The sequence below is a fragment of the Ascaphus truei genome, chromosome 15 (genome assembly GCF_040206685.1).
Source record: "Ascaphus truei isolate aAscTru1 chromosome 15, aAscTru1.hap1, whole genome shotgun sequence".
Lineage (NCBI taxonomy): Eukaryota > Metazoa > Chordata > Amphibia > Anura > Ascaphidae > Ascaphus > Ascaphus truei.
Genome location: NC_134497.1, coordinates 19,451,452 through 19,476,451, shown reverse-complemented (window position 1 = coordinate 19,476,451; position 25,000 = coordinate 19,451,452). Strand labels below are relative to the sequence as shown.

The 25,000-nt window shown below is 51.6% G+C and overlaps 1 protein-coding gene across 1 annotated transcript in view; it reads right to left on the bottom strand.

Moving 5' to 3' along the window:
• Positions 1-25,000, bottom strand: part of LOC142466357 (1-phosphatidylinositol 4,5-bisphosphate phosphodiesterase gamma-1-like) — a 65,914-nt gene that overhangs the window by 20,487 nt on the left and 20,427 nt on the right. The window contains 16 exon segments of the mRNA XM_075571208.1: positions 7,807-7,876; positions 9,749-9,845; positions 10,142-10,245; positions 10,541-10,618; positions 10,705-10,885; positions 11,763-11,882; positions 13,275-13,475; positions 19,091-19,279; positions 22,634-22,740; positions 23,110-23,205; positions 23,207-23,233; positions 23,933-23,947; positions 23,949-24,056; positions 24,058-24,103; positions 24,359-24,449; positions 24,452-24,478. Of these exon segments, the coding sequence (XP_075427323.1) occupies positions 7,807-7,876; positions 9,749-9,845; positions 10,142-10,245; positions 10,541-10,618; positions 10,705-10,885; positions 11,763-11,882; positions 13,275-13,475; positions 19,091-19,279; positions 22,634-22,740; positions 23,110-23,205; positions 23,207-23,233; positions 23,933-23,947; positions 23,949-24,056; positions 24,058-24,103; positions 24,359-24,449; positions 24,452-24,478 (1,557 nt within the window).

Genomic DNA, 25,000 nt, shown 5'->3' with positions numbered 1-25,000 from the left:
AATCCCAGCTCCACTTACACACACACATCCTATACTAATCCCAGCTCCATTTACACACACAGAGCATCCTATACGAATCCCAGCTCCATTTACACACACAGCATCCTATACTAATCCCAGCTCCATTTACACACACAGCATCCTATACTAATCCCAGCTCCACTTACACACACAGCATCCTATACTAATCCCAGCTCCACTTACACACACAGTATCCTATACTAATCCCAGCTCCATTTACACACACAGCATCCTATACTAATCCCAGCTCCACTTACACACACACAGCATCCTATACTAATCCCAGCTCCACTTACACACCCAGCATCCTATACTAATCCCAGCTCCACTTACACACCCAGCATCCTATACTAATCCCAGCTCCATTTACACACACAGCATCCTATACTAATCCCAGCTCCACTTACACACACAGTATCCTATACTAATCCCAGCTCCACTTACACACACAGTATCCTATACTAATCCCAGCTCCACTTACACACACAGCATCCTATACTAATCCCAGCTCCAGTTACACACACACAGCATCCTATACTAATCCCAGCTCCAATTACACACACAGCATCCTATACTAATCCCAGCTCCATTTACACACACAGCATCCTATACTAATCCCAGCTCCAGTTACACACACAGCATCCTATACTAATCCCAGCTCCACTTACACACACAGCATCCTATACTAATCCCAGCTCCACTTACACACACAGCATCCTATACTAATCCCAGCTCCCATTACACACACAGCATCCTATACTAATCCCAGCTCCACTTACACACACACACAGCATCCTATACTAATCCCAGTTCCACTTACACACACAGCATCCTATACTAATCCCAGCTCCACTTACACACACAGCATCCTATACTAATCCCAGCTCCAGATACACACACAGCATCCTATACTAATCCCAGCTCCAGATACACACACAGCATCCTATACTAATCCCAGCTTCCCTAACACACAGCTTCCTATACTAATCCCAGCTCCACTTACACACACAGAGCATCCAATACTAATCCCAGCTCCCCTCACACACAGTATCCTATACTAATCCCAGCTTCACTTACACACACAGCATCCTATACTAATCCCAGCTCCACTTACACACACAGCATCCTATACTAATCCCAGCTCCACTTACACACACACAGCATCCTATACTAATCCCAGTTCCACTTACACACACACAGCATCCTATACTAATCCCAGCTCCACTTACACACACAGCATCCTATACTAATCCCAGCTCCCCTTACACACACAGAGCATCCAATACTAATCCCAGCTCCCCTCACACACAGTATCCTATACTAATCCCAGCTTCACTTACACACACAGCATCCTATACTAATCCCAGCTCCACTTACACACACAGTATCCTATACTAATCCCAGCTCCACTTACACACACACAGCATCCTATACTAATCCCAGTTCCACTTACACACACACAGCATCCTATACTAATCCCAGCTCCACTTACACACACAGCATCCTATACTAATCCCAGCTCCCCTTACACACACAGCATCCTATACTAATCCCAGCTCCACTTACACACACAGCATCCTATACTAATCCCAGCTCCATTTACACACACACATCCTATACTAATCCCAGCTCCATTTACACACAGCATCCTATACAAATCCCAGCTCCCCTTACACACACAGCATCCTATACTAATCCCAGCTCCACACACACACACACAGCATCCTATACTAATCCCAGCTCCCCTTACACACACAGCATCCTATACTAATCCCAGCTCCACTTACACACACAGCATCCTATACTAGTCCCAGCTCCAGTTACACACACACAGCATCCTATACTAATCCCAGCTCCACTTACACACACAGCATCCAATTCTAATCCCAGCTCCACACACACACAGAGCATCCTATACTAATCCCAGCTCCACTTACACACACACAGCATCCTATACTAATCCCAGCTCCACTTACACACACACAGCATCCTATACTAATCCCAGCTCAATTTACACACACAGCATCCTATTCTAATCCCAGCTCCATTTACACACACAGCATCCTATACTAATCCCAGCTCCATTTACACACACAGTATCCTATACTAATCCCAGCTCCACTTACACACACACACAGCATCCTATACTAATCCCAGCTCCAGTTACACACACACACAGCATCCTATACTAATTCCAGCTCCAGTTACACACACAGCATCCAATTCTAATCCCAGCTCCACTTACACACACACACACACAGTATCCTATACTAATCCCAGCTCCAGTTACACACACACAGCATCCTATACTAATCCCAGCTCCAGTTACACACACAGCATCCTATACTAATCCCAGCTCCAGTTACACACACAGCATCCTATACTAATCCCAGCTCCATTTACACACACAGCATCCTATACTAATCCCAGCTCCACTTACACACACAGCATCCTATACTAATCCCAGCTCCATTTACACACACAGAGCATCCTATACTAATCCCAGCTCCCCTTACACACACAGCATCCTATACTAATCCCAGCTCCACTTACACACACAGCATCCTATACTAATCCCAGCTCCATTTACACACACAGAGCATCCTATAATAATCCCAGCTCCCCTTACACACACAGCATCCTATACTAATCCCAGCTCCACACACACACAGAGCATCCTATACTAATCCCAGCTTCACTTACACACACACAGCATCCTATACTAATCCCAGCTCCAGTTACACACACACAGCATCCTATACTAATCCCAGCTCCACTTACACACACAGCATCCTATACTAATCCCAGCTCCACTTACACACACACAGCATCCTATACTAATCCCAGCTCCATTTACACACACAGAGCATCCTATACTAATCCCAGCTCCCCTTACACACACAGCATCCTATACTAATCCCAGCTCCACACACACACACAGCATCCTATACTAATCCCAGCTCCACTTACACACACAGCATCCTATACTAATCCCAGCTCCACTTACACACACAGCATCCTATACAAATCCCAGCTCCAGATACACACACAGCATCCTATACTAATCCCAGCTCCAGATACACACACAGCATCCTATACTAATCCCAGCTCCCCTAACACACAGCATCCTATACTAATCCCAGCTCCACTTACACACACAAAGCATCCAATACTAATCCCAGCTCCATTTACACACACAACATCCTATACTAATCCCAGCTCCATTTACACACACAGAGCATCCTATACTAATCCCAGCTCCATTTACACACACAGCATCCTATACTAGTCCCAGCTCCACTTACACACACAGCATCCTATACTAATCCCAGCTCCACTTACACACACAGCATCCTATACTAATCCCAGCTCCACTTACACACACAGCATCCTATACTAATCCCAGCTCCACTTACACACACACAGCATCCTATACTAATCCCAGCTCCATTTACACACACAGCATCCTATACTAATCCCAGCTCCATTTACACACACACACAGCATCCTATACTAATCCCAGCTCCACTTACACACACAGCATCCTATACTAATCCCAGCTCCACACACACACAGCATCCTATACTAATCCCAACTCCCCTTACACACACAGCATCCTATACTAATCCCAGCTCCATTTACACACACAGCATCCTATACTAATCCCAGCTCCCCTTACACACACAGTATCCTATACTAATCCCAGCTTCACTTACACACACAGCATCCTATACTAATCCCAGCTCCACTTACACACACACAGCATCCTATACTAATCCCAGTTCCATTTACACACACACACAGCATCCTATACTAATCCCAGCTCCACTTACACACACACAGCATCCTATACTAATCCCAGCTCCACTTACACACACAGCATCCTATACTAATCCCAGCTCCACTTACACACACACAGCATCCTATACTAATCCCAGCTCCATTTACACACACAGCATCCTATACTAATCCCAGCTCCATTTACACACACACAGCATCCTATACTAATCCCAGCTCCACTGACACACACAGCATCCTATACTAATCCCAGCTCCACACACACACACACAGCATCCTATACTAATCCCAGCTCCACTTACACACACAGCATCCTATACTAATCCCAGCTCCACACACACACAGCATCCTATACTAATCCCAACTCCCCTTACACACACAGCATCCTATACTAATCCCAGCTCCATTTACACACACAGCATCCTATACTAATCCCAGCTCCCCTTACACACACAGTATCCTATACTAATCCCAGCTTCACTTACACACACAGCATCCTATACTAATCCCAGCTCCACTTACACACACACACAGCATCCTATACTAATCCCAGTTCCATTTACACACACACACAGCATCCTATACTAATCCCAGCTCCACTTACACACACACAGCATCCTATACTAATCCCAGCTCCACTTACACACACAGCATCCTATACTAATCCCAGCTCCCTTTACACACACAGCATCCTATACTAATCCCAGCTCCACACACACAGCATCCTATACTAATCCCAGCTCCACACACACACACAGCATCCTATACTAATCCCAGCTCCCCTTACACACACAGCATCCTATACTAATCCCAGCTCCCCTTACACACACAGCATCCTATACTAATCCCAGCTCCACTTACACACACAGCATCCTATACTAATCCCAGCTCCATTTACACACACAGCATCCTATACTAATCCCAGCTCCACTTACACACAGCATCCTATACTAATCCCAGCTCCACTTACACACACAGCATCCTATACTAATCCCAGCTCCCCTTACACACACAGCATCCTATACTAATCCCAGCTCCACACACACACACAGCATCCTATACTAATCCCAGCACCCCTTACACACACAGCATCCTATACTAATCCCAGCTCCACTTACACACACAGCATCCTATACTAGTCCCAGCTCCAGTTACACACACAGCATCCTATACTAATCCCAGCTCCACTTACACACAGAATCCTATACTAATCCCAGCTCCAGTTACACACACAGTATCCTATACTAATCCCAGCTCCACAAACTCACACAGCATCCTATACTAATCCCAGCTCCACTTACACACACAGCATCCTATACTAATCCCAGCTCCACTTACACACAGAATCCTATACTAATCCCAGCTCCAGTTACACACACAGTATCCTATACTAATCCCAGCTCCACTGACACACACAGCATCCTATACTAATCCCAGCTCCACACACACACACACAGCATCCTATACTAATCCCAGCTCCACTTACACACACAGCATCCTATACTAATCCCAGCTCCACACACACACAGCATCCTATACTAATCCCAACTCCCCTTACACACACAGCATCCTATACTAATCCCAGCTCCATTTACACACACAGCATCCTATACTAATCCCAGTTCCACTTACACACACAGCATCCTATACTAATCCCAGCTCCACTTACACACACACAGCATCCTATACTAATCCCAGCTCCACTTACACACACAGCATCCTATACTAATCCCAGCTCCATTTACACACACAGCATCCTATACTAATCCCAGTTCCACTTACACACACACAGCATCCTATACTAATCCCAGCTCCACTTACACACACAGCATCCTATACTAATCCCAGCTCCACTTACACACACAGCATCCTATACTAATCCCAGCTCCATTTACACACACACACAGCATCCTATACTAATCCCAGCTCCCCTTACACACACAGCATCCTATACTAATCCCAGCTCCACTTACACACACACACAGCATCCTATACTAATCCCAGTTCCATTTACACACACACACAGCATCCTATACTAATCCCAGCTCCACTTACACACACACAGCATCCTATACTAATCCCAGCTCCACTTACACACACAGCATCCTATACTAATCCCAGCTCCCTTTACACACACAGCATCCTATACTAATCCCAGCTCCACACACACAGCATCCTATACTAATCCCAGCTCCACACACACACACAGCATCCTATACTAATCCCAGCTCCCCTTACACACACAGCATCCTATACTAATCCCAGCTCCCCTTACACACACAGCATCCTATACTAATCCCAGCTCCACTTACACACACAGCATCCTATACTAATCCCAGCTCCATTTACACACACAGCATCCTATACTAATCCCAGCTCCACTTACACACAGCATCCTATACTAATCCCAGCTCCACTTACACACACAGCATCCTATACTAATCCCAGCTCCCCTTACACACACAGCATCCTATACTAATCCCAGCTCCACACACACACACAGCATCCTATACTAATCCCAGCACCCCTTACACACACAGCATCCTATACTAATCCCAGCTCCACTTACACACACAGCATCCTATACTAGTCCCAGCTCCAGTTACACACACAGCATCCTATACTAATCCCAGCTCCACTTACACACAGAATCCTATACTAATCCCAGCTCCAGTTACACACACAGTATCCTATACTAATCCCAGCTCCACAAACTCACACAGCATCCTATACTAATCCCAGCTCCACTTACACACACAGCATCCTATACTAATCCCAGCTCCACTTACACACAGAATCCTATACTAATCCCAGCTCCAGTTACACACACAGTATCCTATACTAATCCCAGCTCCACTGACACACACAGCATCCTATACTAATCCCAGCTCCACACACACACACACAGCATCCTATACTAATCCCAGCTCCACTTACACACACAGCATCCTATACTAATCCCAGCTCCACACACACACAGCATCCTATACTAATCCCAACTCCCCTTACACACACAGCATCCTATACTAATCCCAGCTCCATTTACACACACAGCATCCTATACTAATCCCAGTTCCACTTACACACACAGCATCCTATACTAATCCCAGCTCCACTTACACACACACAGCATCCTATACTAATCCCAGCTCCACTTACACACACAGCATCCTATACTAATCCCAGCTCCATTTACACACACAGCATCCTATACTAATCCCAGTTCCACTTACACACACACAGCATCCTATACTAATCCCAGCTCCACTTACACACACACAGCATCCTATACTAATCCCAGCTCCACTTACACACACAGCATCCTATACTAATCCCAGCTCCATTTACACACACACACAGCATCCTATACTAATCCCAGCTCCCCTTACACACACAGCATCCTATACTAATCCCAGCTCCACTTACACACACAGCATCCTATACTAATCCCAGCTCCATTTACACACACAGAGTATCCTATACTAATCCCAGCTCCACTTACACACACAGTATCCTATACTAATCCCAGCTCCACTTACACACACAGAGCATCCTATACTAATCCCAGCTCCACTTACACACACACAGTATCCTATACTAATCCCAGCTCCCCTTACACACACACAGTATCCTATACTAATCCCAGCTCCATTTACACACACAGAGCATCCTATACTAATCCCAGCTCCCCTTACACACACAGTATCCTATACTAATCCCAGCTTCACTTACACACACACAGCATCCTATACTAATCCCAGCTCCATTTACACACACAGCATCCTATACTAATCCCAGCTCCCCTTACACACACAGTATCCTATACTAATCCCAGCTTCACTTACACACACACAGCATCCTATACTAATCCCAGCTCCATTTACACACACAGCATCCAATTCTAATCCCAGCTACACACACACACACACACACACACACACACACACACACACACACACACACACACACACACACACACACACACACCTATCTGGCATGACGGAACATCCAGGACCCCCCCCAGCAGGTCTCCCAGGGGGCTGTTCTCATCCAGGTTCTGCGGAAGTACAGAGCAGGGTTAGTGTGACGCAGCCCCAGTCTGACGCAGCCCCAGTCTGACGCAGCCCCAGTCTCACGCAGCCCCAGTGTGACGCAGCCCCAGTGTGACGCAGCCCCAGTCTCACGCAGCCCCAGTCTCACGCAGCCCCAGTCTCACGCAGCCCCAGTGTGACGCAGCCCCAGTGTGACGCAGCCCCAGTGTGACGCAGCCCCAGTCTCACGCAGCCCGTCTCACGCAGCCCCAGTCTGACGCAGCCCCAGTCTGACGCAGCCCCAGTCTGACGCAGCCCCAGTCTCACGCAGCCCCAGTCTCACGCAGCCCCAGTCTCACGCAGCCCCAGTCTCACCCAGTCTGACGCAGCCCCAGTCTGACGCAGCCCCAGTCTGACGCAGCCCCAGTCTGACGCAGCCCCAGTCTGACGCAGCCCCAGTGTGACGCAGCCCCAGTGTGACGCAGCCCCAGTGTGACGCAGCCCCAGTGTGACGCAGCCCCAGTGTGACGCAGCCCCAGTGTGACGCAGCCCCAGTCTGACGCAGCCCCAGTCTGACGCAGCCCCAGTCTGACGCAGCCCCAGTCTCACGCAGCCCCAGTCTCACGCAGCCCCAGTCTCACGCAGCCCCAGTCTCACGCAGCCCCAGTCTCACCCAGTCTGACGCAGCCCCAGTCTGACGCAGCCCCAGTCTGACGCAGCCCCAGTCTGACGCAGCCCCAGTCTGACGCAGCCCCAGTCTGACGCAGCCCCAGTCTGACGCAGCCCCAGTCTGACGCAGCCCCAGTCTGACGCAGCCCCAGTCTCACGCAGCCCCAGTTTCACCCAGTCTGACGCAGCCCCAGTCTGACGCAGCCCCAGTCTCACGCAGCCCCAGTCTGACGCAGCCCCAGTCTCACGCAGCCCCAGTCTCACGCAGCCCCAGTCTCACGCAGCCCCAGTCTCACGCAGCCCCAGTCTCACGCAGCCCCAGTCTCACGCAGCCCCAGTCTCACGCAGCCCCAGTGTGACGCAGCCCCAGTGTGACGCAGCCCCAGTCTCACGCAGCCCCAGTCTCACGCAGCCCCAGTCTCACGCAGCCCCAGTCTCACGCAGCCCCAGTCTGACGCAGCCCCAGTCTGACGCAGCCCCAGTCTGACGCAGCCCCAGTCTGACGCAGCCCCAGTCTGACGCAGCCCCAGTCTGACGCAGCCCCAGTCTGACGCAGCCCCAGTCTGACGCAGCCCCAGTCTGACGCAGCCCCAGTCTGACGCAGCCCCAGTCTGACGCAGCCCCAGTCTCACGCAGCCCCAGTCTCACGCAGCCCCAGTCTCACGCAGCCCCAGTCTCACGCAGCCCCAGTCTCACGCAGCCCCAGTCTCACGCAGCCCCAGTCTGACGCAGCCCCAGTCTGACGCAGCCCCAGTCTGACGCAGCCCCAGTCTGACGCAGCCCCAGTCTGACGCAGCCCCAGTCTGACGCAGCCCCAGTCTGACGCAGCCCCAGTCTCACGCAGCCCCAGTCTCACGCAGCCCCAGTCTGACGCAGCCCCAGTCTCACGCAGCCCCAGTCTCACGCAGCCCCAGTCTCACGCAGCCCCAGTCTCACGCAGCCCCAGTCTGACGCAGCCCCAGTCTCACGCAGCCCCAGTCTGACGCAGCCCCAGTCTCACGCAGCCCCAGTCTCACGCAGCCCCAGTCTCACGCAGCCCCAGTCTCACGCAGCCCCAGTCTCACGCAGCCCCAGTAAGGTTAAGGATCCGTGCCTGCAGCGTAACCACTGTAACACATGCAGATTAACTCATGGGGGGGTGTCTATTGTTATGTGGTAGGGTGGTACATTCAGAGTCAGTTGGGTGCACACTGGTAGGGTCCCCCAGCTTGGGAAGATGGCGGCCCCACCTGGCGTTCAGGTTCAGGCTCCGCTGGGCTAAAGATCTCCTCCACGTAGTTGGAAGGGAACCACATCTGCTTTTTGCCCCCGCAGTCACCTCGCCACCTACAGGACACAGAATCCACACGCTGGGGTGAGATATGGAGCGCGGTGCCACGAGAGGAGCGTCTACAAGGCAGTCTGTCTCTCTCTCTTTTGAGAGGGGGGGGGAAGAGAAGGTGGGGAGGAGAGGAGGGGGGGGGGGAGAAAAAGAGAAGAAGGGGGAAGAAAAAGGGGGGAGTGGAGGGGGGGAGAAAAAGGGGAGGAGGGGGGGGAGAAAAAGGAGAGAGATGGGGGAGGGGGGGGAGAGAGGCAGGAGAGGGAGAAAATGACCCCGAGTCACAACCCTTGGCTTCCCTTACCAGCCGCCTTCCTGCTTCTCCACGTTCTGGATGACGGCGTTCTTGGTGAAGGTGAGCTCATCCTCCCGCTGCGCCTTGTAATCAAACAGGGCTCTGACGGAGCACTGGGGGGGGGGGGGGGAGGGGAAGAGAGAGGGGGTAAGAGACTGGAAGGAGTAGAGATCACACAAGAGGGGGGCAAGAGAAAGAAAAGGGTGGGGGGCCACGTGTGCAAAAGGGAGAGTGGGCGTGCAAAAGGAAGGGGGTGCGCAAACAGGAGGGGGGGCGCACATGCAAAAGGGAGGGGGCACACACACAAGCGAGGTGGCGCAAACGTGAGGGGAACGCACATGTAAAGGGGGGGGGGGGGTGCGCGCGAGGGGGAGAGGACTACCTGTACCAGCCCCCCCCATTCCGTACCTTAAACGTGGGCATGGGGTTCGCTTCCACGTAGAATCCCGGGTTGCGCCCCTCGTACAAAGCACCGTAATCCGGCTCCTAGAGACCAGGAAGACACGGTCAGATCTCCGGCCAGACCCCGGGGTGTCCCCCCCCCCCCGTGGTAACCCAACTCCTGCACTTACGGCGGTGCCGATCTTCTCCAGGGTCTCCTCGTTGATGGGGTACCGCAGCTTCATCTTGCGGTACAGAGGATGCTTCTCGTAATAACTGATCAGATCCACCAGGCTGTCAAACTCCGAGCTGCCCAGCACCACGCACTGCCCCTCCTGCTGTACTCGGCAGTGCTTTATCTTCCCCTCCGCTCTGCACCAGGGGGGGGGGGGGAGGGAGAGCGGAGAGAGAGACGGGAAGGGGAGAGACGGGACGGGGAGGGGGAGAGACGGGACGGGGAGGGGGGGAGAGACGGGGAGGGAGGGGAGAGACGGGGAGGGGGGGAGAGACGGGGAGGGGGGAGAGACAGGGGAGAAAACGACGGGGAGGGTGGGAGAAAACGACGGGGAGGGGGGGTGAAAACGACGGGGAGGGGGGGTGAAAACGATGGGGAGGGGGGGGGAGAAAACGACGGGGGGGGGGGGGGGGGGAGAAAACGACGGGGAGGGGGGGGGAGAAAACGACGGGGAGGGGGGGGAGAAAACGACGGGGGGGAGAAAACGATGGGGAGGGAGAAAACGACGGGGAGGGAGAAAACGACGGGGAGGGAGAAAACGACGGGGAGGGAGAAAACGACGGGGGGGGAGAAAACGACAGGGGGGGAGAAAACGACGGGGGGGGAGAAAACGACGGGGGGGGAGAAAACGACGGGGAGGGGAGGGGGAGAAAACGACGGGGAGGGGAGGGGGAGAAAACGACGGGGGGGGGGGGAGAAAACGACGTGGAGGGGGGGAGAAAACGACGGGAGGGGGGGGGAGAAAACGACGGGAGGGGGGGAGAAAACGACGGGAGGGGGGGGGAGAAAACGATGGGGAGGGGGGGGGAGAAAACGACGGGGAGGGGGGGAGAAAACGACGGGGAGGGGGGGGAGAAAACGACGGGGAGGGGGGGGAGAAAACGACGGGGAGGGGGGGAGAAAATGACGCGGGGGGGACAACAACGGACAGGGGGGAGAGTACAATAATTATAAAAAGATATATAGAGGAAGAGAATGAAGATAAAACGGCGGTAGTTGAGGTTGGCGTCTCACCGGAAGGAGATGGCGTAGGAATTGGGCTCGCTCCTCTTGCGCACCAGGAACGCCCCGTCCCTGGGGACCCGCATCAGCATGTGCTCCGCCTGCGTCCGCGTGAGGTTGGCGTGGTACCATCTGTAAGAAGGGTCTTTGCATGACGTTCTAGAGCTGGGACCTGCATCCGGTGCCTCATCCGTACCCCACTTATATCTGAAAGTCTCCATCCGTACTCCCCTCTCGCTCCGTGATTCCAGGCCTCTCTGAATGAGGACCTGTCTATCTCTGGACTGTCTATATTCTGCCCGTGTCCTTCTAGAGACGGGGCCTCCAGACCCGGACAGCGTATTCCAGAGAAGATCTGACCAGTGATGTGATGTGCAAAGTGCTATCAAGTCTGATTCATCTCATAGAACATCCCTCCTGACTCATCCCTCTTATACTGCTCCCTAAAAACCCCAATAACCTGCTGCCCCCGTCCCTATACACCCCAACATCCTGCTACCCTCCTCCCTGCCCTATTATTCCCCTCCCTATACACCCCAACACCCTGCTGCCTCCTCACTGCCCTGTTATACCCCTCCCTATACACCCCAACACCCTGCTGCCCCCTCACTGTCCTGTTATACCCCTCCCTATACACCCCAACATCCTGCTGCCTCCTCACTGCCCTGTTATACCCCTCCCTATACACCCCAACATCCTGCTGCCCCCTCACTGCCCTGTTATACCCCTCCCTATACACCCCAACATCCTGCTGCCCCCTCACTGCCCTGTTATACCCCTCCCTATACACCCCAACATCCTGCTGCCTCCTCACTGCCCTGTTATACCCCTCCCTATACACCCCAACATCCTGCTGCCCCCTCACTGCCCTGTTATACCCCTCCCTATACACCCCAACATCCTGCTGCCCCCTCACTGCCCTGTTATACCCCTCCCTATACACCCCAACATCCTGCTGCCCCCTCACTGTCCTGTTATACCCCTCCCTATACACCCCAACATCCTGCTGCCCCCTCACTGTCCTGTTATACCCCTCCCTATACACCCCAACATCCTGCTGCCCCCTCACTGCCCTGTTATACCCCTCCCTATACACCCCAACATCCTGCTGCCCCCTCACTGTTCTGTTATACCCCTCCCTATACACCCCAACATCCTGCTGCCCCCTCACTGTCCTGTTATACCCCTCCCTATACACCCCAACATCCTGCTGCCCCCTCACTGCCCTGTTATACCCCTCCCTATAAACCCCAACATCCTGCTGCCCCCTCACTGCCCTGTTATACCGCTCCCTATAAACCCCAACATCCTGCTGCATCTTCACTGCCCTGTTATACCGCTCCCTATACACCCCAACATCCTGCTGCCCCCTCACTGTCCTGTTATACCCCTCCCTATACACCCCAACACCCTGCTTCCCCCTCACTACCCTGTTATACCCCTCCCTATATACCCCAACACCCTGCTGCCCCCTCACTGCCCTGTTATACCCCTCCCTACACCCCCTCCTCCCGTGATACTCACTCCTTGCTTTCGTGTGCGTTTGTTTGCGGCACCGGCTCAGTCAGCTTCATCTCAAACTCGTTACACCGCAGGGGCATCTGCTGGTAGTGGGTGATGAGGGCGTAGAGACTCTCAAACACCAGGTTGTCGGTCAGGAAGAATTTGGGGCTGCCCGCCTCCTGCCTGGAGTGGATCCTGCAGTGCTGCACTTTCCCGTTCCTCCTGTGGGGAGCAGAACGGAGGGGGGGGGGGGGGGGGGGGGCGTGAGATTCGCTAAAATCAGCCAACATCCTCCGGGCCCAGAGACGCCGAACCGGCTCCCGGGCGCCGAGCGTCAGCAGAACACAAGCGTGTTTGGGTCTCTGCGTCTTTACATCGGGACCCGCCTCCCGCGCCCCCGCGCTGGACCCGCCTCTGGCCCTCGAAGGCTCTGTTCTTGCCAATTTCATACTAGGGCTGAAGGAGCATCTCGGTGAGTAAAGGCACCGACCCGGCGAGCGACACCGAGCATGAAGCTGGGGAGCCCGGTGTCCGCAACGTGTGACCTTGGGCAACTGACCTTCTCCCCCTGTGTCTCAGGCACCAAACATAGATTGTAAGCTCCACGGGGCAGTCGACATTTTTTTGTACAGTGCTATGTACACAGTCAGCGCCATACAAAAACCCCTATTATTATTACTAGTTGCTGAGGCAGCGAAGTGCAGTTTTCCCACACGGAGACGCTCTTGTAGGTTAATCTAAACATGTTTGGTCCACGTGCTTACAACATGTGGAAATATAATAATTGCAAGTCTTTAAATATATCTAAAATGACACTACAACATGCAATAAACTTCCACCAGTTGAGGGGTTCTCGGCTTACATGTACAGGAAGGCCCCGCTTCTCGGCGCCCCGCCGATACGGCGGTACCGAGAAGGGGTCCGCCACGGGTGCGCATGCGCAGAACGGGCCGGTCCGATGTCGCGCACACGCGCAGGACGGGCCGGTCCGGGGTCGCGCACGTTACTGAAACATGGTGGGATGAAGCTCATGACTGGACAGTTAATTTAGAGGGTTATTCTCTTTTTCGGAAAGATCGAACATATAGAAGAGATGGAGGAGTATGTTTATATGTTAAACCAGATCGAAACCTATTATAAGGGAAGATGTTTATGAAGGGAATGATGAAAATGTAGAGACCTTGTGGATAGAAATTAGCAGTGGAGGTAAAAGTATAAAGAAAATGTTTGTGGGAATATGCTATAAACCACCAAATATCTGTGAGATTGAGGAAGCTAAAATACATTTGCACGTGGAGAAGGCATCAAAACTGGGTCATGTTTGCATAATGGGGGATTTTAATTATCCAGACATAGACTGGGGCAATGAGATTAGCATTACTACAAAAGGAAACAGGTTTTGGGGGTGCTTAAAGACAATAACATGACCCAAATTATTGAGGAACCAACCAGGAGAGGGGCAATACTGTATTTGGTAATAACAAACAATGTAGAAGTAATAATAACAAATATTCAAGTCCTTGAACATTTGGGTAACAGTGATCATAACATGGTCTCATTTGAAATAAATGATCAAAAAACAGATTATTGGGTTCAACAATGACCTTAAACTTTAGAAAGGCAGATTTTAATAAACTGAGGTTTAATCTACAAGTAATACACTGGGATGATGTTTTTGCAGGGAAAATGTAGAAGATAAATGGGCAGTCTTTAAAACATTGTTAGAAAAGCACACTTATCAGTGTATACCCTTGGGTAATAAGTATAAAAGAAATAAGTAAAAACCAATGTGGCTAAATAAACAGGTAGGGGAGGAAATGGACAAGAAGAGGAAAGCGTTTAGATTATTTAAAATCAGAAATTGCAAAAGGGCAATCAAATTAGCAAAAATGGATAATGAATAAAGGATTGCAATAGAAAGCAAGATCAACCCTAAAAAGTTCTTTAAGTTCCTTAATAACAAACAAAAAAAATAACGAAAAGAAAATATAGGACCCTATCAGTGTGAGATGGGCAGGCAGATTATTGGAGATAAGGAAAAAGCAGAGGTATTAAACAAATTCTTTGCCTCTGTGTTTACCAGGGAAGAATGCAATTCAATAGTAGTGCCGCAGGAGGAAGCCACAACCTCCATATTAATGACCAATTGGTTAACTGAGGAAGAAGTTCATAAGTGGCTTGAAAAAATTAAAGTAAATAAGGCACCTGGCCCCGATGGCATACACCAAGAGTTCTCAAGGAGTTAAGCTTAGTAATAACCAAACCATTATATTTAATATTCAAGGACTCTATTTCCACGAGCTCAGTACCACAAGATTGGCATAAAGCAGATGTGGTGCCTATATTTAAAAAGGGAGCTAGATCACAACCGGGGAATTACAGACCTGTAAGCCTGACTTCAATAGTGGGGGAACTACTTGAAGGTTTAATACAGGATAATATTCAGGAATATCTAATGGAAAACAAAATTATTAGTAATAGTCAGCATGGATTTATTAAGGACAGATCTTGCCAAACTAATATTATTTGTTTCTTTGAGGAGGTAAGTAGGAATTTAGACCTGGTTAATGCAGTTGATGTGGTCTACTTAGATTTTGCAAAGGCTTGTGATACAGTGCCATACAAGAGGTTCGTGTACAAAATAAAGCAAATTTGACTCAGTAATAATATTTGCACCTGGATTGAAAAACTGGTTGAAGGACAGACAGCAGAGGGTTGTGATAAATGGAACTTTTTCAGGTTGGGCTAAAGTCGTGAGTAGAGTACCTCAGGGATCGGTACTGGGACCCCTGCTTTTAAACTTGTTAATTAATGACCTTGAGGTTGGGATCGAGAGCAAAATCTCCATCTTTGCTGATGACACAAAATTGTGTAAGGCCTGGGACATAGTAAGCGCTTAGGTGCTGCCGCTCGCTCTCGCTTGCTGCCGCTCGCTCTACCAGGAGCTTTTTGCTGTCCTGGCAGAGGAGACAGCAAGCGCGCTTGGGAGGCGGGTATCACTGTGTGTGTGTGTCACTTGGTAGCTGTCAGTGTGTGTGTGTGTGTGTCACTTTGAAGTGGTCTGTGTGTCACTGGGGAACGTGTGTGTGTGTGTGTGTGTGTGTGTGTGTGTGTGTGTGTGTGTGTGTGTGTGTGTATATTATATAATATTTTAAAAATTAAAAAAAAGACATGTGAGAATAAATTATTTATTAACATTGTGCAACTTTGATAAATATATTCACACACATACATCACACACACATACATCACACATGCACACACACACCCACACGCACACCTCTGTGCTGCCTCTGTCTGGTCTGGTGGCTCTGTAGTTAAAATGCTGGGCCGGCTGCAGCCCCATTGGATGGGAGCAGTCACGTGACCGCTCCTCCGCTTTCCCGAGCGGCAAATTTCAAACTTGCCTGTCTCGGGGAAGTTTCTCAGCCTCCGCACGCATCAGCACGCATGCGGAGGGAGAAACTATAGCCCGCGCTGATTACAGATGCAGGGGCTTTGTGCATCTGTTCAGCGCGGCTCAGCCCGCCTCAGCGACGCTGATTCCACTATGTCCTGGGCCTAAAGTAGTAGAATCAGAGCAGGATGTAATTTCTCTTCAGAAGGACTTGGAGAGACTGGAAACCTGGGCAGGTAAATGGCAAATGAGGTTTAATACAGATAAATGTAAGGTTATGTATTTGGGATGCATGAATAAACAGGCGACTTACACATTAAATGGGGATAAATTGGTGGAATCCTTGATTGAGAAGGATTTAGGAGTGCTGGTAGACAGCAGGCTTAGCAATAGTGCCCAATGTCATGCAGTAGCTGCAAAGGCAAACAAGATTTTATCTTGCACTAGCTGGTATACCCGGCGTTGCCCGGGCGTGGAAGGGCAGGGGGGTATGGAGTGGAAGGGGGGGGGGGGGGGGAGGGAGTGTGGAAGGGTGGGGGGGGCTTGGAAGGGCGGGGGGGGGAGGGGCGTGGAAGGGCGGAGGGGGTGGGGAGGGGCGTTGGAAGGGCGGGGAGGGCAAAGGGCAGGGGGGCAAAGGGCATGGAGGGGCAGGGGGCAAAGAGCAGGGAGGGGCGGGGGGGCAAAGGGCAGGGAGGGGCGGGGGCAAAGGGCAGGGAGGGGTGGGGGGACACAAAGGGCAGGGAGGGGTGGGGGGGGGACCAAAGGGCAGGGAGGGAGGGGTGGGGGGGGGGAGGCAAAGGGCAGGGAGGGGCGGGTGGGTGGGTGGCAAAGGGCAGGGAGGGGCGGGTGGGGGGGCAAAGGGCAGGGAGGGGGCGGGTGGGGGGGCAAAGGGCAGGGGGGGGCAAGGGGGCAAAGGGCAGGGGGAGGGAGGGCAGGGGGCAAGGGCAGGGGGAGGGAGGGCAGGGGAGGGTGAGGGGAGTGTGTGGGGGGGGGGAGGGGGTGAGGGGAGAGCGCCGGGGTGAGGGGGAGAGCCGCATGCTCTGTGTGTGGGGGGGGGGGGGGGAGGGGGGTGAGGGAGAGCGCCGGGTGAGGGAGTGGCCTATGGGTGCTGAGAGCCGTGGGGAGGTGAGAGTCCCCCGCTGTGTCCCGGGAGCTCGCTCCGCTCCCCGCTGACTGTAGCAGCGCCGGGGGAGGAGAGGGGGGGAGGAAAAAGCGCGGGAAACCGGGAGACCCGGGGAGAGGAGGAGGTGCGCGGGGTCACGATGAGCGCTGTGTGTGTGTGTGTGTGTTTTGGCCCGTTACTCCGCCTCAGGCCAATGAGAGGTGTGCGGGGGGGCGGGCGGCCCAAGGGACCAATGAGATTGCCGCTAGGGACACAGGCCATGCAGACAAACATACAGTGCTTTCACAAATATATAGTAGATTAAACGGGCAATGGATGGAAGGGAAGTAAACATAATTATGCCCCTTTACAAAGCATTAGTAAGACCACACCTTGAATATGGAGGAGATACAATTTTGAGGCACCAATCCTAAGAAAATACATTATGGAACTAGAGAGTGCAGAGAAGAACCATCAAATTAATAAAGGGGATGGACAATTTAACTTATGATGAGAGGCTAGCTAAATTAGATTTATTTACATTAGAAAAGGGGCGCCTACTAGAGGGGATATGATAACTATATACAAATATATGCGGGGACAGTACATGGAGCCTTCAGAAGAACTATTCATCCCACGGGCAGTACAAAGGACTCGGGCCATCCCTTAAGGTTGGAGGAAAGGAAATTTCACCAGCAACAAAGGGTTCTTTACAGTCAAGGGCAGTTACAGTGTGGGATTCATTACCCATGGAGACTGTGATGGCAGATACAATAGATTTGTTTAAAAAAATGGTTGGACATCTTTTTAGAAAGGAAAGTATACAGGGATATACCAAATAAGTAAACATGGGAAGGATGTTGATTCAGGGAGTAATCTGATTGCCAATTCTTGTAGTCAGGAAGGAATTTATTTTTCCCCTATGAGATATCATTAGATTATATGACACTGGGGTTTGTGTTTGCCTCTGGATCAATAAGTAAGTATAGATATAGGATAAAGTATCTGTCGTCTAAATTTAGCATAGGTTGAACTTGATTGACGTACGTCTTTTTTCAACCTCATCTACTATGTAACTATATGTAACTATGTAACTATATGTAACTATGTACTAAAGCGGCGCAGAGCGCGCCTGGGCGTGTAAGCGGAGAGCGGAGTCTGGGCGTGGAGCGGAGGGGTATTTGTGTGTTGTGTGTGTTCATTTGTTTGTGTATCAGTGTGTTTGTGACCATGTGCAGTGGTTAAAGAGCATCTGCTGCAATAGGGCCAAGCGACACGTACAGAAGAACCACCATTTTGTCCTCCCGCGAGCGTCCCCACACACCCCCCCCCCCTCACCAGAAGGACAGCGTGTAATCTCCCACAAACGTCTCGCTCTCCCGCACAAGGAAGGACCCGTCCGGGGCACCAGTCTCAATGCAGTAATCCGTCAGCAGGCGCTCAGCGATGTGACGCCCGTCTCGCCCGGCGCCCAGCTTCCCGTGGAACCACTTCTCGGCAGAATGCAACTCTGCGCTGGTTACTGGGCTGCGGGGAAAAAAACGCGCGTTCGGGATTAACAAAGCCTCGTCCTCTCGCACATTTCCATACATTCACTTCCTGCGGTTTCATCGGTAACGGCCAGCGTGATCGGACGAAGCAGTTTTGTGTGCGAAACGCGTTGGAGGTCTGACCGGTGCGTATCATACGTCAGGATGCCTAAACGCTCACGTGATGTCCACAGCTGCGTGAGACTGTCGTGTGGCGCGCCGTTATTATTTTGCCCATTTCAAATGCCCCTGCGTGTCTTTGTACAATACATTTTTAATACTTACCCCCCGGATATATAGATAGATTGTAACGAAACATACTAATTGGAGCGATAGAACCGTCTTTACCACAAAATTTAGCCAATCTTATAAAATCGGTGGAACCATCTTGAGACGTCAGTGGGGCATTCTGACACACGATCCAATTCTAAGCGTACGTGTAGAAGAAGCGACGTGTAGAAGAAGCGTACGTGTAGAAGAAGCGTACGTGTAGAAGAAGCGTACGTGTAGAAGAAGCGTACGTGTAGAAGAAGCGTACGTGTAGAAGAAGCGTACGTGTAGAAGAAGCGTACGTGTAGAAGAAGTGCCCTTCCTTTATCTATAGGAAAGCTGTACATTGCACCTACAAAACGTACATCTTTATCCGATTTGTCACAACTGCCCAGCTGATCAGTGGCGGAGCCTCCCGGGACCCGCCTGCCACTGCGGGCGCCATTACCGTCTGTTTTCAGCAGATCGGGTACTCTGCGTTTGCATTACCTGCCGCAAACAGATCCAACTACATGTCTCTTTCACGCGGGGCTCCCGGCTGACGGGCGCGCGTACAGCGCGGATCCCGAATCAGCAGCGTGTGGGGCTGCATCGTTAGGGGCTTTGGTCATTTACATTGTCCATATTGGAACTGTTTGTCAGTATCGCAGGAATTATTATTTATTCAGCACACCCTCCAGGTGCTTAAAAAAGGGGACTCAATCTCAGCACTTATTTCTTGATATCATTAACCCTTAAGGTTGCCACAAAGCTCTCCCTATTTAGGATTACAGCACCCACTTTTATTGTTTCACTTCTGTTTTATAGGTTTATATCAATTGCGGCTATAGGCCGTCTGATTTGTGTTAAACGTTTACTTATTAATTGTACATTTAGGAGTGTGCGCTCAGCATTCTTTTGTTGTACACGTGTGTTTTAGGGCTGGGTTATTCCTGGGCGAGCAGTCTATCCCCCCTGCATATAACACTCCCTTCATATACCATTGCATAGTGAATATTATTCCATTTTTCAGTTGGTACAATATAATCACTTTCTAGATCTATTGTATATATTGTGCGCTGGTTATTTCTGTGATATATATATATATATGTATATATATACTATTATACTGGCTGTGCTCAAAAGTTTATGGTTTTGAAGCAAAAGGTGGCACTGTGTGCTCATTTGCATGTCATTTCCCATAATCCCTTGCTGCAGTGGAAGTGCTGTGTACTGGGTGATAATGGGGAAAGGCGGGGTTGCAGACCTGTCTAAGACATGCAAATGAGCATACAGTAATATTTCCATTTGCGCTATATATATATATATATATCTATATATATATATATATATATATAATACTGTGACACTGTGTGCTCAACTTTGCATGTCACTTCCCAGAATCCCTTGCTGCAATGGAAGCACTGTATGCTAGGTGATAATGGGGAAAGGCAGGGGGTGCAGACCTGTCCTAAGACATGTGAATGTGCTCACAAGCGATCTTCCTATTTGCTATGTGTATTTTTCCGTGCATGTCATCCTATTCTATTTGGTGCCAACAAGGAGGGAATCCCATCATCTGATCACTGGCTCCCAGACCCTGTGAGATGTGAGAGGAGCTCCCGCTCGGGGTTATCTGCTTGCACGTGGCCGTGTGAGCAGGTTACACCGTTACCACCACACCACTGCCCCCTCCCCATTTGCACACGGTGGCACGGAGCCCCTTTTCATGCTATGGATCAGACTCCGGTTGCTTTAATGATTTCACCGATTCGATCTATATTTTTACATTTTTATTATTTACTATTTTGCATTTTTTTTTTTTTAAATCTTTGGCATCTGCGCTCCCCGCGCTCTATCCTACCGCATGCTACAAAGGAAGGGGGTAAATTCCCACCTCACAGCCCCTATCCCCCATAATAAAGGCTGAAAGGGGACTTTCCCCGATGCTCAAATGGCCCCATTTGCCGAACCGGTAGAATACAAATCGGTTCTAATGAATCTTTCACCAGGGATTCTTCATCTCTTCCAAACCCTACCGATCGCGGCCCTTCCGAAGGCACTCCGAGATTTAAAATCCCACGTATCCAAAAAGGTATCGGAGCAACAAAAAAACCCAGAGTGAAAAGGACACTACTCAAACATCGAGGTGTGAGGTCCGGGGTTACCCTGCTGGATGGCGCACTCCAGGCTGGACCGGCTGGTGTCAGTGCATGCGAGCTGGTGGTGGCACTCCTATCTCCTTAGGACGTCGACTCTACTGTGGATGCCTGAGCCCGCCCGAGATCAAACCCCGATCCCCAACTATGTCCCATACACTCAATATGTGGGGAACAGACTTAGAACGTTGAGAGACCCAAGTAGTATTTGGCCTGGCAGGCAGGAGTTCCTTGCGACCCTTCTGTTTCCCCGAATCCTTACTTTCCCCCGCAGGTTTTGGCAGATCGGTGTTTGGGGAATGGCGGTCTAAGAAGAAACGTGGATTATGGAATCGGATCTCTTGACTCAAAACTTATCCAGCTTGGGGATTTAGTAGGAAGCAACTGTTTTATGTAACCGAGAAATACACACAACCCCACGCGTGGCCACTCCTCATAACCCACGCGTTCCACACTCCACACCACACCCACTCACGCGCACCCCACTCCACACAACCCCACACGCCCCCACACCACACCCACCCACGTATGCACGCTCACACATGTCCCACACGCCCACTCCACGTGCAGACACACACACACACACCCCTTCAGCTCACTGTAACGTCTTTGGTAAAGTGACTTCAGTAAAAGCCGCAAATCCCCACAAACTAAGCTCTCTTTGTACAGAATCGGAACCGGGGCGCTCTCCAGATCAGAACCGCACCAGCTCCGGGACCCCCAGCTTCCCGAGAAACTCACTGGTGAAGTTACCAGTGTTACTACCTGCTGGTTACAACGATGATATAACCGCTTCCTACTTCACCGGCAAGTCCCTAACCAGGGGGGGGGGGGGGAGAAACGTGGCCCCCCGGTTCCCTCCCCGTAATTAAGTGACTGAGGAGACAGTTGGCAGCGGGATTAACACCGGCTTCCTCTTTCCCATCATGCACTGCGCTCCGCACCATACCTCTTTCTGCTCCTCCTCCTCATCGTTGGTCTGTCCGCCCGTCGTCTCCTCCGAATAGTAAATCTTACTGCTGGTGAGGACGAAGAAGTGAGGGTACCACTCCTGTGCAGAGGGGGGAGGCAGACATTAGCAGCATGTCTCATATCCCCTCCCTCTCTCATATCCCCCCAAACTCCCCAAATCCCCAACCCCTTCCCCCCCCAAATCCCCCCCCCCATGTCCTCAACTCCCCAACCCCAAATCCCCCAACCCCAAATCCCCCTTGCTCCCAACCCCCCTCCCCCAAATCCCCAAACTCTCCCCCCAAATTCCCCCTCCCCAAATCCCCCTTGTTCCCCAACCCCCTCCTCCTAAATCGCCCTTGCTCCCCAACACCCTCCTTCCCCCCAAATCCCCAAACTCCCCAACCCCCTCCTCCCCAATTCCCCCAACCCCCTCCCCCCCAGATCCCGCGCTCCCCCCCCAGCTCACGTGATTGATGGGGTCCTGCAGGTAGAGGATCCCGTTTTTCATGGAGTTGCTGATATCGTTTTCCGAGTAGACGGGCGAGGCCGGAATTTCTTCGTTAGGTGCTGCCCTCCGCCAACTTCTTGTGCTAGAAGAGGGGGCGCGGACACGCTTATAGGGGGCACAGAGACACGTACAGGGGACGCAGACGTGCTTATGGGGGGGACGCAGGGACAATATATAGGGGGCGGAGTGCTGGCCCTCCGCAAGCATATTATTTTATTTCTAATTCCCAATTTAATTTTAACTTCACGATTGTAAAAGAAAAAGGTGGGGGGGGAGGAAGGGGAGGGAAGGTGGGGGAGAGAGGGAGGAGGGGGGGAGAGAGAGGGAGGAGGGGGGAGAGAGAGGGGGGAGAGAGAGGGAGGAGGGGGGGAGAGAAAGGGAGGAGGGGGGGAGGAAGGGGAGGAAAGGTGGGGGAGAGAGGGAGGAGGGGGGGAGAGAGGGAGGAGGGGGGGAGGAGGGGGGGAGAGAGGGGGGAGGGGGGGAGAGAGGGAGGAGGGGGGGGAGAGAGGGAGGGAGAGAGAGGGAGGAAAGGTGTGGGGGAGAGAGGGAGGAGGGGGGGGAGAGAGGGAGGAGGGGGGGGAGATGGAGGAGGGAGGGTGGAGAGGCGGAGAGAGGGAGGAGGGGGGGGAGAGAGGGAGGAGGCGGGGGAGGGAGAAAGAGGAGGCGGCTTGAGGCACAGGGAACGAGATAGAGACCAGCTCAAGGAGAGTGAACGCCGGTACGTCTGAGGCAGGACCACATGTCCCCGAGCATGCAGAGATGCTGGAGAAGAGCTCATTACCTTGATTAGGATTTTTGCGCTTGAGCTGGTTGGGGGAAGGGAGGCCGTCGGCCGTGACGTCCACGGGCTTCGTCAGGAGCATGTCTCCGAAGACCTTCTTGAAGTAATGAGCCATGTTCCTCTGCTTGAGCGATGCTGCAATGGTCCTCGATAGACAGGACAACAGGGTATCTACACCAGAGAGACCCACAGTTAGAAAGCAGCGCTGCTGGGGTCAGGGCCTAAATCCATTGGTGGTCACTCTGCAGCGGGACGAGGGGGCCAGATAGGACCCTTCCATATGGGTCCGCTCGGCAGTGGGAAGGTCAGAGAACTGGTGGCCAAGACAAGAGTCACCATATCGTCTTGAGACAATGTTTGGAGTCAACCGCGATGGATTCCCACCATCCAACCCATACCCGCAAGACTAACAAACCCGAGACTCACTCAGATGTGACAAAGGCGTGTTCTTTGATGGTGAACAGGACCTCTGAGAACTTTATTTTGGTGGTCAGGGTGTGTCCGTGGTAGATGACCGCATTCCATCTGGCCCGTCCCAGCAGTCCACTGAAAACAGGCAGAGAAATGTTAAGTGCCACGTGCACAGCGGTGAAAGGAGCCACGCTTCTTAACATACAGTCATAAGAGAATCACCACCAAGCTTATTCCACCACAAAGATTGTCAGAGATGGTGGCAGGCGTGGGATACTCTCATTGAACCACTTAGCATGTCGCACCCTCCACCTTTACTGGGAAGGTCTCTGACTCACTAACTGCTGTCATTTCCTACAGTTTTGTGGTGAAAAACCAACAAAATATCAAGTTAAAGCAAAGGTATATATCACACACACACACACACACACACACACACACACACACACACACACACACACACACACACTACAGCAGGGCCCCAGTCATGTGGCGTGTTCCGTTCTAAGGACCAGCCGCAAAGCAAAAACCGCCCTGCTGTACTACGTATGTGTGTGTGTGTGTGTGTGTGTGTGTGTGTGTGTGTGTGTGTGTGTGAGAGTGTGTGTGTGTGCAGACCGGCAATGCGCCATTGTACGCATGCGCAACATCGGCAAA